The following is a 14,370-nucleotide window of genomic DNA, read 5'->3' as shown; positions in this document are numbered from 1 at the left end:
AATAACGCACGCTACTGATAGTCTCGTTTCACAGAGATTTAAAAGTGACTAGTTTGTGTTGCCTTAAATTTTATGCGTTTTTTTACTGTAATGTATACTTATATAAAGAAGTGTGTATAATTTCCAGTGAAATTATCTTTATAACTTCAAAAATTGTAAAATAAAAAATCTGGCTGCCGGTCATCTTCGTGTTCCTTCTTCTCGATAATTAATAGATCGATCGAGTTAAAATTTTGCGCGATCTTACTAGTGATACACACTAACACATATTTTATGAAAAGATTTTTGAAAAATTCGGCCTACAGCCAAATTGACAGCATCATCTATGTTGAAGGTAACAGTGCCAAAAGAACCGCATGGGGACCTTTAGGAATAGGGTTGTATAATTTGTCCTGTTCGGTATTTCAAGATTCCCTTTGGCTGAAATACAGATCTACAATAATACGCTCTAATAATTTAAATGTGATAGTTACAGTAGATCCTGAGAAGAGGGAACATGCAATTGGCTCAATTTTGCTATCATTGCTCGAGGCTTCCGGATGTAAAAGAATGTTCATCTCATTGAAAACAAAGGAGTTAGGATTATCATAGCTGCATAGAGTTTCTAAATAGATTGCTGTGATTGTATCTAATTTTTTGGAGTCAGCGAGGATATATATCGGCGTGCACGAAATATGTCTATCTAGACATCTAATTGCTTGCACAAAGATCATCGATTACAAAACTGAACGAAAGCCTCGATGAATGGTTTCACTGTATCAGTGACGAAATAGTCATTCATGCTGTACCGTCTGCTGTTTCGTTGTGTAATTAACAACAATGCTAATGGACATGTTGGCCAACGTGCACGGAATTTTCGTTTTTGGATCTTCGATCGTGTAGACAAATTTCAAAGCCGGCGTCGCCGGCGTGCCTCCGCCATCATCCGAGATCGATTTCGGCACACTTCCGCTAGCAATCGACTCGGGATTAGTATAGCAGAGGGCTGAAAATTTTGTAACGTTATCATTTGTCACAGTCATTGAAGTATTTGCGATTTCAATAATTGCGATCTATCTTCATTTATATTATGATTTATAATTTATAATATGTATGCGATTTCATTTGTAAACAACCTCCGTGCTTTAAAACAGTTTCTCGACACTTATCACAGGACATTATGACTCACCTGCAGACATTAGGATCGATAGAATTAAACACTGGATTTGTTTTACATGCAACCCCATTGTCTCCGTTCGTTATGTTGTCTTCGCGATGAATGGAAACGTTGAAACTAGCAAAAAGTGTTCGGAGCTCAGCATAAATAATGGCGCAAATGGTTACACCCCCACTCTGAGTCACTTCATCGATTTCTTGGACAATTTCGATAAGAGATAAAGCTCAAGAGTGGTAAGAGATAAAGAAGAAAATGTTATTTCACCGAAATGCTGTCAAGCGCCGCGTTACTAGAAGTTCTAGGTAATTGTTTTCTTAATCATATGCTCGATTCCTTAATGCCATTATGAGTACGTAATATTGTCCCGCTTATCATTAATCGCGAACTTATTGCTACCAAGCGCAGCTGTTTTCGAATTTTCGGGTTGAAATTAGATTTTGTTGAATATTTTGGGAACCGGAGGACGTGGGAACAAGTCTTACCATTATTCAGTTGTCCAGTGCATTAAAAATTAGAGATCTCGTAAGAGGAACATGATTAATAAATGATCGTTAGAAAAGTCACGGAACTGCATCGTCGTTTGTTGAATAATTATACCAGGCACAAAGAAACGAACTATGTATAATCGACAAAAATGTGTTCAAGAACAATGACCTTCAATGATCTTCAAACAATTCGAAGAATGACTTTTGCTCAAGGATTCAAGGTCATTATTTCTTATTATATTCTATTCAAAGTCGATTGTAAGTCTAATAGGAACAATGCAACGATAAACGGGGATATTTATAAATAATTTATTCATACAAAATCATTATGGCCGCAAAAGCGTTCATCGGACATGTCGTATTGAAGTGCATGCATATTACTTTGCGGTACAATAAAATTAAAATGGCAAGTGCTTAGATTCTTGCATTTCTACGTCGTAGTACCGCTGTTGGACTTGTTCGATTAGTACCAGTTCCTCCTACACGTGCAGATCACAAACCAAATGATGCCGATGATCACGAGACCTCCTATGACACCACCCACGATTGCACCAACGTTTTCTGAACTGCAATTTTGCTCTGGAACATCGAAGAATCTGTTAGCACGCGTAATCTAAATAATCTTCGCTCGAGAGAAAATCATAGAGGCCATCACAAGTTCATTGTTATGTGTTTAGACCGAACGAACGAATGCTAGTTCGTTTATAAACCGTAAAAATTGATGGGACGCAACAGTATTGAATGAAACAAGCCCACCTGATCTCAGAGGGATGTGAGAAGGATCTGGGTCCTGGTTGAAGGCGATTAAAACAAGATCGCTGAAGATTGCGGTAAAGTTGCTGGCCGTCACTTCTATTTTCGATTCGCATTTGTAGAAACAACTCGTGGCATCAGCGGCGAAGTACATCATGTTCTCTTCGCTTCCCTTGAACGTCATTTCTGTAGAAAAAGAATCACTTGATAATCCCCATCTAGGTAATTAAACTATAGTCTCCACCCTGTTTTCGCTTTCAAAACCCTCTGAAAGTTCTTCAAATTCACCACCTAATTGCTAAACCATCTCCAAATATGATTCTGCGCTTATCTCTCAAGTCTTTTAAAAAGTCAGAGAAGAATTGATATCAGATAAGAACATGTGAAATGATAAAGAAGTTCAGGCGGATAACAAAAGGAAGTATCTAGCAAGTTTTCACTGCTCGGAAATTATTAATTAGGCAATTGAATAACGGGTTAATTTGATCCACATCCTCCCACCTTCCGAGGTGATGTTCGTTTTGATCGCTTTAAGGAAGGACCTTGAGCTCTCCACGCCGAACGTCAGTGTCAGCGAATTCTGAGAATCTTTCTTGGGTTGTTTCAGCGGCCACGTAAGATGCAACACGGTCTTGTCGTCACCACAAGTTCCACTGTATGCTGTATTGTTCGGCACGTGGACGACGACCTCCGTCTGAAGGTAAAGCAACAACCGCAAGCTTGATCAGACCGTTTGATGAATAAACACTGTGCCGATGGACTTGGACTTCACTTACACCATCCTTTGTCGGATTGTTTAGCTTCAGAGAAATAACCATGTTCGCTAGGATACAAGGGACTTTCATGTTGGCATTAGTCACGCGGTAGTGGAACTTTTGTATTGGGTCTGTTCCATTATTCTTGTCATAATCTTTTTCATCGTCTTTGTCATCTTTATAGCAACCGGACTCTGAAATATTAACAACAACAATAACAATAATTGTAACACTGCTACTTAAGATCCTGTTTGAAATCTTCAGCAGAAGTCTAACTCGTTATTATGCGAGAAGGGGTTAAATGAAACAGTTGTCTGTTGAATTAAGAAGAAAGTGAACAGTTTCTGAAGGATATTATTGTGTAGGATGTAGCAGTAGAGGGTGGCTTTTATATTTTCGACTTCTGAATTTCTTTTACGGCACCTTACAGGATTGTTCCAAATAATTAAAAAAGAAACTGTGCAATAAAACCACACTTCAATTTTCAAATTTCAGAAAAAATTGTTGGATTTTGGTCCGATATTTTTCTCAATTTTTTCGAAAACCGTTTGCTTTACGAAGAAAGTGATGGGACATAAAAGACGCAGCCTGTCCAGATCTACAGGTTTTTTCTAACGTATTCGAGAAAGAAAGATAGAAGATATCCGAGATGAACGATTTCATGAGCATTAAATTAATTATTTTATTGTTTTCCTGTTATCCAATCGAGCTCAAACTTCGCACAAATTTTTTTTAACTATTTGGAACAACTCTGGGGGCTGCCGTAAAAGAAACTTTGACAAAAATTTTTTACGAGAGTTAATAAGAGCCACCCTAATGCAGCAGCCTTTTAGATGCCGAGACTGTTAACCTACCCTTCACTTTTATACTAACGTCTTCCTGGTCGTTGAACGCCATTAGCAGGATGTCGGTTATCTTTATTTTGACCTCTTCGTCTATCGTTGCCTCGGTAGCGTTCGCACATTTGTAATACCCGTTTATCATCTCGTTAGGGAACAGCCTAAGTGTCATATTGGAATCATGCCGCAGATACCGATCTACATTGTTACATAAAACCGAATTACTTCGAGCTTTCTATTTATACGCAACTCCTGTCAGCATTCATCAAGTGGTTGCATAGGAAATGTCCAATTTTTAACAGTTGCGTTAATACTATACGTACCCCGGTTACATGACCGGTTTTCCACATCACATAATGTTACCTTTTAAGCATTACAGTATGCTATCATCAATGCGTTATTTTTCCACTCATTTAAAAAGAATACTCTACGATCACATTGATTGACATCGAAGTAAACTTGATCCAAAAGTAACATTCTATATCTAAATAAAAATTGAAGGTAACACCTTAAAGATTAAATCTTTGTACCTTAAAATGATGTGTAATAGACCTGCAGATTGTAATAGTAATTTTTCATCAAAATGCTTCGTAACGTTTGCATTTTAAGATTAGGCATTTCATACGCAGCAGTCTAATATCTTTCTTTCGGCAATTGGCAAGAAATTTTCAAACTTCTTTTGACATTTCCTGTACACCAACTAATTAAAAATCAGCATAACGTACTGCTAGCATCCGGGAATTGCGTTTTGCTCAAGTAGATGTCGGCTTTGACGAAATTCGCGTAGTACAACCCTGTCTTCGTGCTGTAATACAAGCTCAGACGAAGGTTGTTCATTATGCCCTTGCCATCTTCCTCGGGTTCTGGCCACGTCAGTTCCATGTAAGGCGTGTATGCGTCGCAATGGCCGGATGTAATCGCATTTGATGGGACCTGTATTACGCTATTCCCCTGTAATTGAAAACACGATTGACAATATTTGCAATATTTACAACGAGCTTCCGCGTGTCGGAACATTTACCGTATTATTGTCATTCTTCTTGTAAGTCACGTTCATCGCTATCGTCATGTTCCCTAGGATGCAATCCACACCCAAATTCGGATCCTTCACGACATAATTGAACTGCTTCTTCGCTTCCAGGTCGCAGCCAGTCACTGAAAATGGCAAAAAGTGGCTCGTTGGAGACAACGGCGTCTACGGAATCAAATTAGGACTCTAAAGCAGGCATGTCGAACACGCGGCCCGTCGACAAGTAACCTGCGGTCCGACTAAAAACTATTAAACCGTTGATTACAATTTATAGGTTTTACACTCCAAATTCACCCTTTTACAAGTCAATTTCACCATTCTGTAAATCAAATTCAACCTTTTGCAAATCAATTTCACCTATTAAGAATATTTAAAATTAATTATTTATTGATTTCGATTAAATTGTATTATATATTTATTTAGACACACGTGAACAGTGTCATTAATGTGAGGGAAGACTCAATACTCAATACGCTTCTTATTGATCAGAAAATGGCTACAATGAATACATATACATATCTACACTATACTATACTACACACAGTATTCGCACATTACAAAGTTAATGAATTGGTAATTACTTTTAAATCAGTATTTGATGTACATATTTGCAGTAAATAAAATTTTGAATTTCTTAAAAATTAATTTACATTTGATCTGATTTGTTTTGCAAAAACTTATTTAAAAATACTTTATTTGTGAAAGGTTGAATTTGATTTGCAAAAGAATGAAATTAATTTGCAGAAGGGTGAAATTGAGTTGCGAAAGGGTGAAATTGATTTACAGAAAGGTGAAAATGACTTGCAAAAGGGAGAATTTGAAGTGCATAGCTGTACAACTAGAATTAATCGAAATGCAATGTGATACCGTATTGAAACAAAAATATATGGATGTTGCAATTCCACATTTTTACAATTATTTAACTGTCGACCGATTTTCCGATATGTTATGTGCAATTAGGCGTATTTCAGCTACGTTCGGTAGCTATTTTCAACGTTAAAAAAATAATAAAACTGCGCAAAGGTTAAGACGAACAGACCAACGTGTACAGTCAATTTTAAAAATAATTACAGTTTAACAATGAAATAGTTTTATTCAAATAAAGTAAACTCGAAAAAGAAACAATTTTTGTACGTATGTTATTTTGTATGTGTAACAGCAATGTTAATAAAAAAATGTGTTTCCGTTTTATTTCGAGTCTGTTCTTTTTTCTATTGCGGCCCTCGAATTAATTTATAATACTTAATGAGGCCCTTGGTGGTAAAAGAGTTTGACATGCCTGCTCTAAAGGTACAGCCGTATCACGTCACATGTGTTACATACGGAGGAAATAATAATGCATATATTCCTGAGATCATTTGAAGTAACTTTGTTCCCTTGACGTGCAAAGACGTTTCAAATATGTACGTCGCGTGTTCCTTATAGCACTGTACACATTGTAAGAAGAATGAAAATTTTTCTTACCTTTTCTAGCTTCCCAGCTTTTCTCACTGTTGAACGGCGCGAAGAGAACGTCCTCAAGTATTATCCTGACGTCACCAAAGCGTAATACGTTTCCAGTTTTGCAGCTATAAAGCCCATTACCGAGAGCCACGGGGAACAAACGCAAGTCTAAGTTTCCCTTGTGCCTTACGTCAGCTGTGATTACAATAGATTCATTTAAAGAAATTAAGAAATTATAAAACAGCTTCCAGACAATAGAGAATAAGCAAAATTTCATCGATGTTGCATCTAACGACGTTCCAAATCTGAAGATCACGTTTATTTCTTTGATGATAGTCTGGACACTTCTCGAGTTATGAAATCCGCGCATACTTCAACAAAAGCCTGTGCAAGCAAATCCAAACTATTTCGAAGCTGAAGTAATTTTGAACTACTTGCCTTATCAATTATTTTGCAGCTACAGTGATTAGTAAGTTGCGGATCTTAATGAATAATACAAAAATTTCTACGCTCGATATCGGACACAGAAATTTGACAAAATTGGCTTCGAAAAAGGAGGAGGTTACTCAATTCGATCTGTATGTGCCTTTTTTCGCTTTTTTTCTATGTATGTTCACCGATTACTTCGAGATGGATGGACCAATCAGAACGAAACCTTCTGCATTTTGTAGGGTATGTCTCCCGATTGGTCCCTTGAAAACAAATTTTGCATTTTGTCATTATTTGCGGATTTATTGCAAATAACCAATAAGACCGAAAAACCATCCTATTATGTTCTAGAAATTCTGCTCGTTCCACTAAAAAGTGTGAAATAAAAAAATTTTATAAACAAAAATTAAACCGACTTCGAAAAAACGCATTTATAAAATGCACTAAAAATTATGAAATAATTTCCATTTAATTTATGTGAATACACACGAACTTAAATACAATACAATCTTTTCGGAGGAGGCGCAAAATTGAAAATTTTCGACACTGGAAATTACGAAAATCCTTCAATTCTTCTACATGTTTTCACATATTAATGTACCTTCTCTTCCCACCTACTGACTTCCAAGTGCATCATATTCCAATGGAATCATAATCAGCAACATCTGTCATTTAGAAAATTTTTAATTTTTTGCGCCGCCTCCGAAAAGATTGTATTGTATTTAAGTTCGTGTGTATTCACATAAATTAAATGGAAATTATTTCATACTTTTTAGTGCGTTTTTTCGAAGTCGGTTTATAATGAATTGAGATATTCTAATGTCTTCACAGTATTGTGTTTCATTCATCATTTTTGTTATATCACAAACGCATAAGGGTGGATTTATAGTGGAGCTGCGAGCATCGATGATAGCGGCGCGGTAAAAACAAACCAACACGCGTGACAACATTTCGACACATACTAATGAAAAAGTACATATGTATTTTCATTGTTTTTCTTTTTTTTCATCGCACAGCTCACCTCGCTGCTCCACTATAAATCCACACTAAAAACCGCAATCTAGTGATTAGAATATGTAATGAACAGTCGGTGAACGCACCTGTAGCATTCACAAGATCTTTTTTGTCGATAGAGATGTCCACAGCTACTGCGTCGATGTAGGCAATACCATTATCGTGTTCACGTACTGTCAACGACAGTTTGTAGTTACTGGAAGATTCCCATTGCAGGTCCGCGCTGTGACTCTGTTTGTCTCCGTCATTATTCTTGATGTTCTTAACTTGACCAAACGGAAGTTTCTTTTTTTCTTTCACAACCTGTGTTGAAACATTTACTTGTTTAATCCACGATCCGATAGAACCTCGAGTATCCGAACTAATCAGTGCAACATGTGACAATAGAACATTTTCCTAGCTACAGTGTTAGATTAAATATTTACTGATTTGTGCAATGAATCATGTTGTATACGGATCGCTTTAGGTTAAACTAATATTTGAGAATTCAGATATTATCGGTTGTAATTAAATAACAAATACGATCGAAATTGTATCGTGTTTGGTCTCATTTTAATCATAAATGCGTCAGTGAAAGTTTCATAAAGAAATAATTAAAAACTAAGAAGTTTCGTCATTGAATTAGTATTGTCCTCACCGAGATATGTGACATTTCTGTGGGCTCGAGCTGTGGAGATTTTGTTACGAATATGCACATCTCCTTCACGCGTGTCGAGACATTACTATAATAACGGTCGGAAGTTAGACAACTTTGCTTTCTACTAACTGAAATGACGAAAAGCAAGGACTAACTTTCAACCGCTAATTTTTTACTTATTAGGGAAACTGCTTTTATAGTAAAACTTACACTGCCGTTTGTATGTGTGTACGGTATTTCAATGGTAACCGTCATCTTCGCCAGAGTTGCAGTCGTATTATCCTTGTTTGTTGGAATAATATAAGGGAAAATCGTGCTATTCGTACATGATACAACTGAAAATTAAAGCTGTCGTTAAGACGGTTGATGTTATACGAGAAGAAGATATATTCTAATGGTACAAGTAGACTGCGGATTTTATGCGATTATGGCAACAAAGGATTGGTCAGACACCAAACTGTAAAGACATCAGAAGAATTGAATGATGTTCGCTTATTATTCTCGACTTATTAACTCTCCTCCTGCAACCTTATTTTTATCGCGATGCCGCGCGCTGTCTGCACACTGGGTCCAAAAGGTAAAATATTTTAATACAGTAAACCACAATTATGTTCGAACACTTTTAAAAGTACGATGACTTTTTTAAAATCAGGTCATACGACTTGAATATTTTTTGAGAAGTTAGACCAATTAGTTTACTACAAAACGTGAAAAAAATTTTTTGAAAAAATTGCAATTGGTCGGAATTACAGAGAAAATGCTAGAAGTTTTTGTTTACAACTTTTTAAAGGGGGCCTATATACTGAAACTTTTAAAAATACATTTTCCAGATCTGTGTCAACAATACACATTCTGAAAATTTCATAGAAATCGGTCAACGTTGCAATAAGCTACAAATCTATAAAGATGGTATAAATTGCAGTTTTTCACGATTTTCAGCCGATAAATGAAATAAATCAAAGGTTTCTCAATGCGATCTTTCAATGCCTGTAGTTTTTACCGCATCTACCGATTTTGATGAAATTTTCAGAATATGTATTATTCACACAGATTTACGAAACGTATCTTTTAAATTTTCGATATCGGTCCACATAAAAAACTTGTGCAAAACAACTTTTATTATTTTCTTTGTAATTCCGACCAATTGCATTTTTTAATTAATTGCTATTGTTGTTGTTACAATAAAACATATATGCTCAAACAAATCAAAATCGCATGATCTGATATTAATGGACCAAATATGTGGCAAGGATATCTTTTTCCGAAAGTCATTTTTTTCTGAGTTATCAAGGTCATCGATGTTTCTTGATACATAACTACATTTTTTTTATTGCGTTGTGTAACTGATCGAAAAATACATTCAGATATGTATAATAACATGACCTTGAAATGACCTTGATCTTCATAAATTAAAGTTTTACCTTCAGATCAAGGTTAGCGTCATGTTATTATACATATCTAAATGTATTTTCGATCAGTTACACGATGCAATAAAAAAAATGTAGTTATGTATCAAAAAACATCGATGACATTGATAACTCCGAAAAATGACTTTCGGAAAAAATATTCTTGCCAGATATTTGGTCCACTGACACCATGCACATTACGTAACAAATATTGTTTGCATCAGAATAACCTGAAGAGAGATATGTAGGTGGCTTTACTTAAACGAACCACCCTGTATATGTAATCGTTAGAACGTAAAATATTAAAAACGCTAATGGGAAAGAAAGAAATTTAAGAGTGCAATTTCGCTCGGACATACACGACGCAGGTTGCAAACGGAGGGTCAAACTGATTAAAAGTTGAAATACTCTTTTATTCAACTTTTGCTTCCTACAATTGACTTGGACAATTTTCATTTTGCTGGAAGATCCGCAATCTTCATCGCATACACAGTGTGTGCATTACCTTTTCGCGATGCGACGTTTTTATCAGTGTTGAAAGCAATCAAAGAAATGCTGGTCATCGTCATAGACGATTTATCGAACTCGATGGAAGAGTGGTCGCATTTAGTTAACCCATTGCCCACGTTTGCGCTGAGCATTCCCGTGTCTGTGTTGGACACCATCTTCACTCGATCCCCTGTGTCACAAATTTTCTAATGAACACAAGAAGGAGAACCATGCCAGGGAAACTAAATTGCAAGGCGAAGAACGTACCAGCAGCATCGGAGATATAGAGATCAAGGGTGACAGAGGCGACTGAGAAATTGGTGTGGTCGTTGAGCAAAAGGAACTTCACTGTGCTCTGCTTGTCATTCTCGCCCCAAGTCAACAACAGAGTAGAGATCACCAACCCACAGTTGCCAGTCGATGTCGCGGTGTTGGGAACCGCAACCTGCGTCGACTTTTCCTGAAAATTGCAAAGATTTCAGATGCGTCACGGGGAAGACGAGAGAATTGTAAATTAATGGGCCCCTAATCTCGCATTGTTACACATCAGATCTAAGTAAACTCAGTAAACTCTGACGCATTGCGACTAGTCGCACAAAACAAATTAATCATCATCAAATCAAACGAACCCTCGTCCTATTCCGGCTCCTTCCACGTCACTCAACAAGACTTAACCCTCTGAAGACGGATCCGTCTCGCACTTTTACGATTGACGATGCTTAAGACCATTCTCAGCTTTACTATCAATTTTTGAAAAGACCAGCGTTCTTAATGTAACAGCCATTTATTCAATTGAATCATCAGAAATGGAGTAATTTAATACTATAGGTCAGAATAGACACCGTCGTCAAAGAGTTAAGGATATTGATGGTCTCTTCAAGGTCATCCACATTTTTTTTGCATATTGACACTTTACCTACTTAGGAAGCCTATTAAATAGGATTTTCAATAATTGTGCTGTATCAAAAAAAGCATAGACATTTTCTTTTACATTGCAATCTTAAATGAAACTATTAGATGACGTTATTCAGGGTGACTTGTTAGTTCACAATGAAAATTGCTGTTGCTATTGAAGGTTTCATTAAAAAGTGTTTAGCCACATAAAATAGATTTTTCAAAATTATGCAATAATCACCGGTCGGCAATGTGTTAACATATGTTTTTTATGATGCGTAGTTTTTGTCAGCATATTGAGATGAATTGGAGGACCTTGAATGGCGATGAAAAAATGAATGAAAATTTTCAGAATGTAGAAATGGAATAGCCTTACTTATACATATGTATAAGTTACTATAACATGCACCCCTTGAAACTATACAAATCCACCTTCGCCAGTTTTTCTGCCTTGAACCCATTGACGTCGTAAACCGTAACCCACTTCTATCATTTCACAATAGAAAAATTTCAAAACGTAAAAAGGCACTTCGTAATCATAAATAACAGACTGACTGTTTTAGACAAGAAAGTAGAGCGTATATATGCGCTAATTACGCAAATGGGTTAATACAGGAACGGAAATAATTTAGATGCTGTATGTATAGATTGTTTTTGGTTCAACTATATCCTTGTGGAAAGTACGCGAGCAATCAGAAATTCAGTTATCAGAGGTCTGGATAGTCAAAGTCCCACTGTATGTGGAACTTCTGTACGCACTGGTATGGCGGTTAAAGAATTAAACGAAGCACAAAATTTCAGAACTAATTTTGACACGGCACACAGTTTAAATCGATCTCTGCTTGGTCCAGTTAGAAGGGTACCTCTTACAGCGCTTACCTTGTCATCCTTTGCTTTGTACTTCACTTCGAGTGCGATGGCCATGTTAGCCAGGATACATGGTACCTTGGTCTTCTCGTCTACGACCTGGTATTGATACTTGGGTGGATCATCTGCAGGAACAATTGCCTCTTTCGTTCGAGGCGAGCTGTCATCGTCGGGGTTGCACGACACTGAGGATTCAGGGTACACTTTAGTGATCACCGACTTGTGGCACTCGCTGGTACACCATGGAACTCACCTGCAGCTACGAAAGCCGCCAGAACCAGGAACACTACTCTTCGTTCCATGGTCACCCCTAATATCGTCTCCTTTCGAAGCTAAATTGCACACACTTGCGAATTTTACACAGACTGGTCACGGCTCAGAAGAGTGTCGATAATCCGGAGCAGTCCGTAGTCGATATAATAACAAAGGACAGTGTGTCCCTACTCCCAGTTACCTTATCAGTCGTTTTCGAAAAAGATAATGCAGCTAATCTCTCGCGTTCATCGACTTTTCTATTTCTGTACTTACAGCCCCGCCCCTCCCCCCCCCGCGTTCCGCTAATTTCCAGGATAGTTTTCAGCAGACTTTTCTCACGGATGTGCTACGAATCGAAGGCTAATGCTAGTTAGATCGTCCGAGTTTGCCGTCTGGAACCTGGTTACCTTGTCGAATTAATCAGGCACTCGAAACTCCTTATCGCGGCGTTCGATGTTCACCGATCGAAACCACCGCACCGCGCCGCGCCGCGAGCCTTATCTCTTGTCCTCTGCGATAAGGGGATAAGCAATTGGGAACACTAATTGATCTAACGCCGCGTGATAGTGCTCGTTGTTTTTCTCGGTTACAGTATTGTCTCGTTATACGATATTTATGCGAGAATAGGACCGAAATGTCGCTTGTATCGTGTACAGTGGAAAAATGTAGTTATCTTTAATTGCATTTTCGTGAAACTTTTGCCAAGATATTTTGGATAGTTTGATGACTGAAATTATGCCAAGCATAATGCAGTTTGGATCGTGTTTACTTGTTTAATTCACGATATGTGTACAGTAAAATTCTGTGCATTCATTTAAAATGATTTTTTTATATTTTTGAAGTGAAATATACACAATAATTCATAATTTTTGAAGTAATGAATTTTATTATGGCGCAACTGCAATTATATCACAATTAGTGTCATATTATGAACGTAATTAAATATATTTTACAATATTTTCAAAAGTGCAAAAAACATAACGTTCATTATAATAAACAAAAACAATTTATGTAAACAAAAATAACAATTTACGAAAATCTATTTTTGGTTTAACTGTCATCATCATTATTGTCATCACTTTCTTCGACAACATCTTCCCATATTAATTGTGCCACTTCATCATGAAGATATGTTTGTTTTTTAAAAACTTGTCTATTATTTAAAGATATCGAAGAAAATATAATGTAATATCAAATGTACATAACGGAGTGTGAAGATGACACACACGCTTTAAACAATAATAACTTGTATACCGGGACCGAATGGGATGGGTCGAGGTTCACTTTCGAAAACATCTTAGTCATAGTTTATCGTAACGTAAATAGTTGGTCATCCAACAGGATGTTGATGTTGCATGATTTCATAGCGAAAAATACGTTGAAAATAATGCACTTTGATACAATGTGGAATTATGTGGAACTCAAAAGATATCCTTTTCCAATAAACTTTACTTTTGTCATTAACTGTTCTCTCACATACAATTGAATGTATGTAATTGATTCAAATAAAAGTGAAAGTTAATAACGATTTACCAACAAGGTATATTCGTAAGAGTGAATTTAAGAACATATTATGACTTTTCAAATTTACTGCCTTACATCGATTGATATAACCTAGATCGATTTCAAATACGTTCGTACATCAGTATCTTGACAACAAGCATGTACGACGCACGCAACATACGTGTCGCACATTTATCATAAATTTTCCCCAAAGCAAGTGAGTGTGTCTTTATGAACAATTTTTCTTACAATCAATCATTTAATATTTCTGTTTTTTCCAAAATTACAATAACGTATTTAATTTACAGACGCGATTCAAATAAATCTTGAAAAAGATCCAAACTGGGATCGAAACATTGATTTTGTTTGACAATTAGCAAAGTTGCTTTATAATTCGTAATAAACGATCGAACCG

At 36.6% G+C, this 14,370-nt stretch overlaps 1 protein-coding gene across 1 annotated transcript; it reads right to left on the bottom strand.

Moving 5' to 3' along the window:
• Nucleotides 1-1,921: 1,921 nt before the first annotated feature.
• Nucleotides 1,922-12,712, bottom strand: LOC143207070 (uncharacterized). The gene is made up of 14 exons (XM_076420106.1): nucleotides 12,451-12,712; nucleotides 12,210-12,382; nucleotides 10,704-10,896; nucleotides 10,453-10,626; nucleotides 8,752-8,876; nucleotides 7,991-8,207; nucleotides 6,483-6,656; nucleotides 5,010-5,143; nucleotides 4,714-4,939; nucleotides 4,004-4,186; nucleotides 3,171-3,343; nucleotides 2,896-3,088; nucleotides 2,398-2,580; nucleotides 1,922-2,220 (listed from the first exon to the last, which is right to left on the bottom strand). Exons 1-14 carry the CDS (start codon nucleotides 12,497-12,499, stop codon nucleotides 2,105-2,107), a joined length of 2,313 nt encoding a protein of 770 aa, XP_076276221.1. The 5' UTR covers nucleotides 12,500-12,712; the 3' UTR covers nucleotides 1,922-2,104.
• Between the last annotated feature and the right edge of the window lie 1,658 nt (nucleotides 12,713-14,370).

The sequence above is a fragment of the Lasioglossum baleicum genome, chromosome 3, assembly GCF_051020765.1.
Source record: "Lasioglossum baleicum chromosome 3, iyLasBale1, whole genome shotgun sequence".
Classification (NCBI taxonomy): domain Eukaryota; kingdom Metazoa; phylum Arthropoda; class Insecta; order Hymenoptera; family Halictidae; genus Lasioglossum; species Lasioglossum baleicum.
This window is presented reverse-complemented; position numbering and strand designations above follow the sequence as displayed.

Coding starts and splice junctions, on each gene's coding strand:
- LOC143207070 (XM_076420106.1), bottom strand. CDS start 12,499: ATGGAACGAAGAGTAGTGTTCCTGGTTCTGGCGGCTTTCGTAGCTGCA. Junction 10,897..12,209: donor ACAAAGCAAAGGATGACAAG/GTAAGCGCTGTA, acceptor TGCAATTTTCAG/GAAAAGTCGACGCAGGTTGC. Junction 2,221..2,397: donor TCACATCCCTCTGAGATCAG/GTGGGCTTGTTT, acceptor TCGATGTTCCAG/AGCAAAATTGCAGTTCAGAA.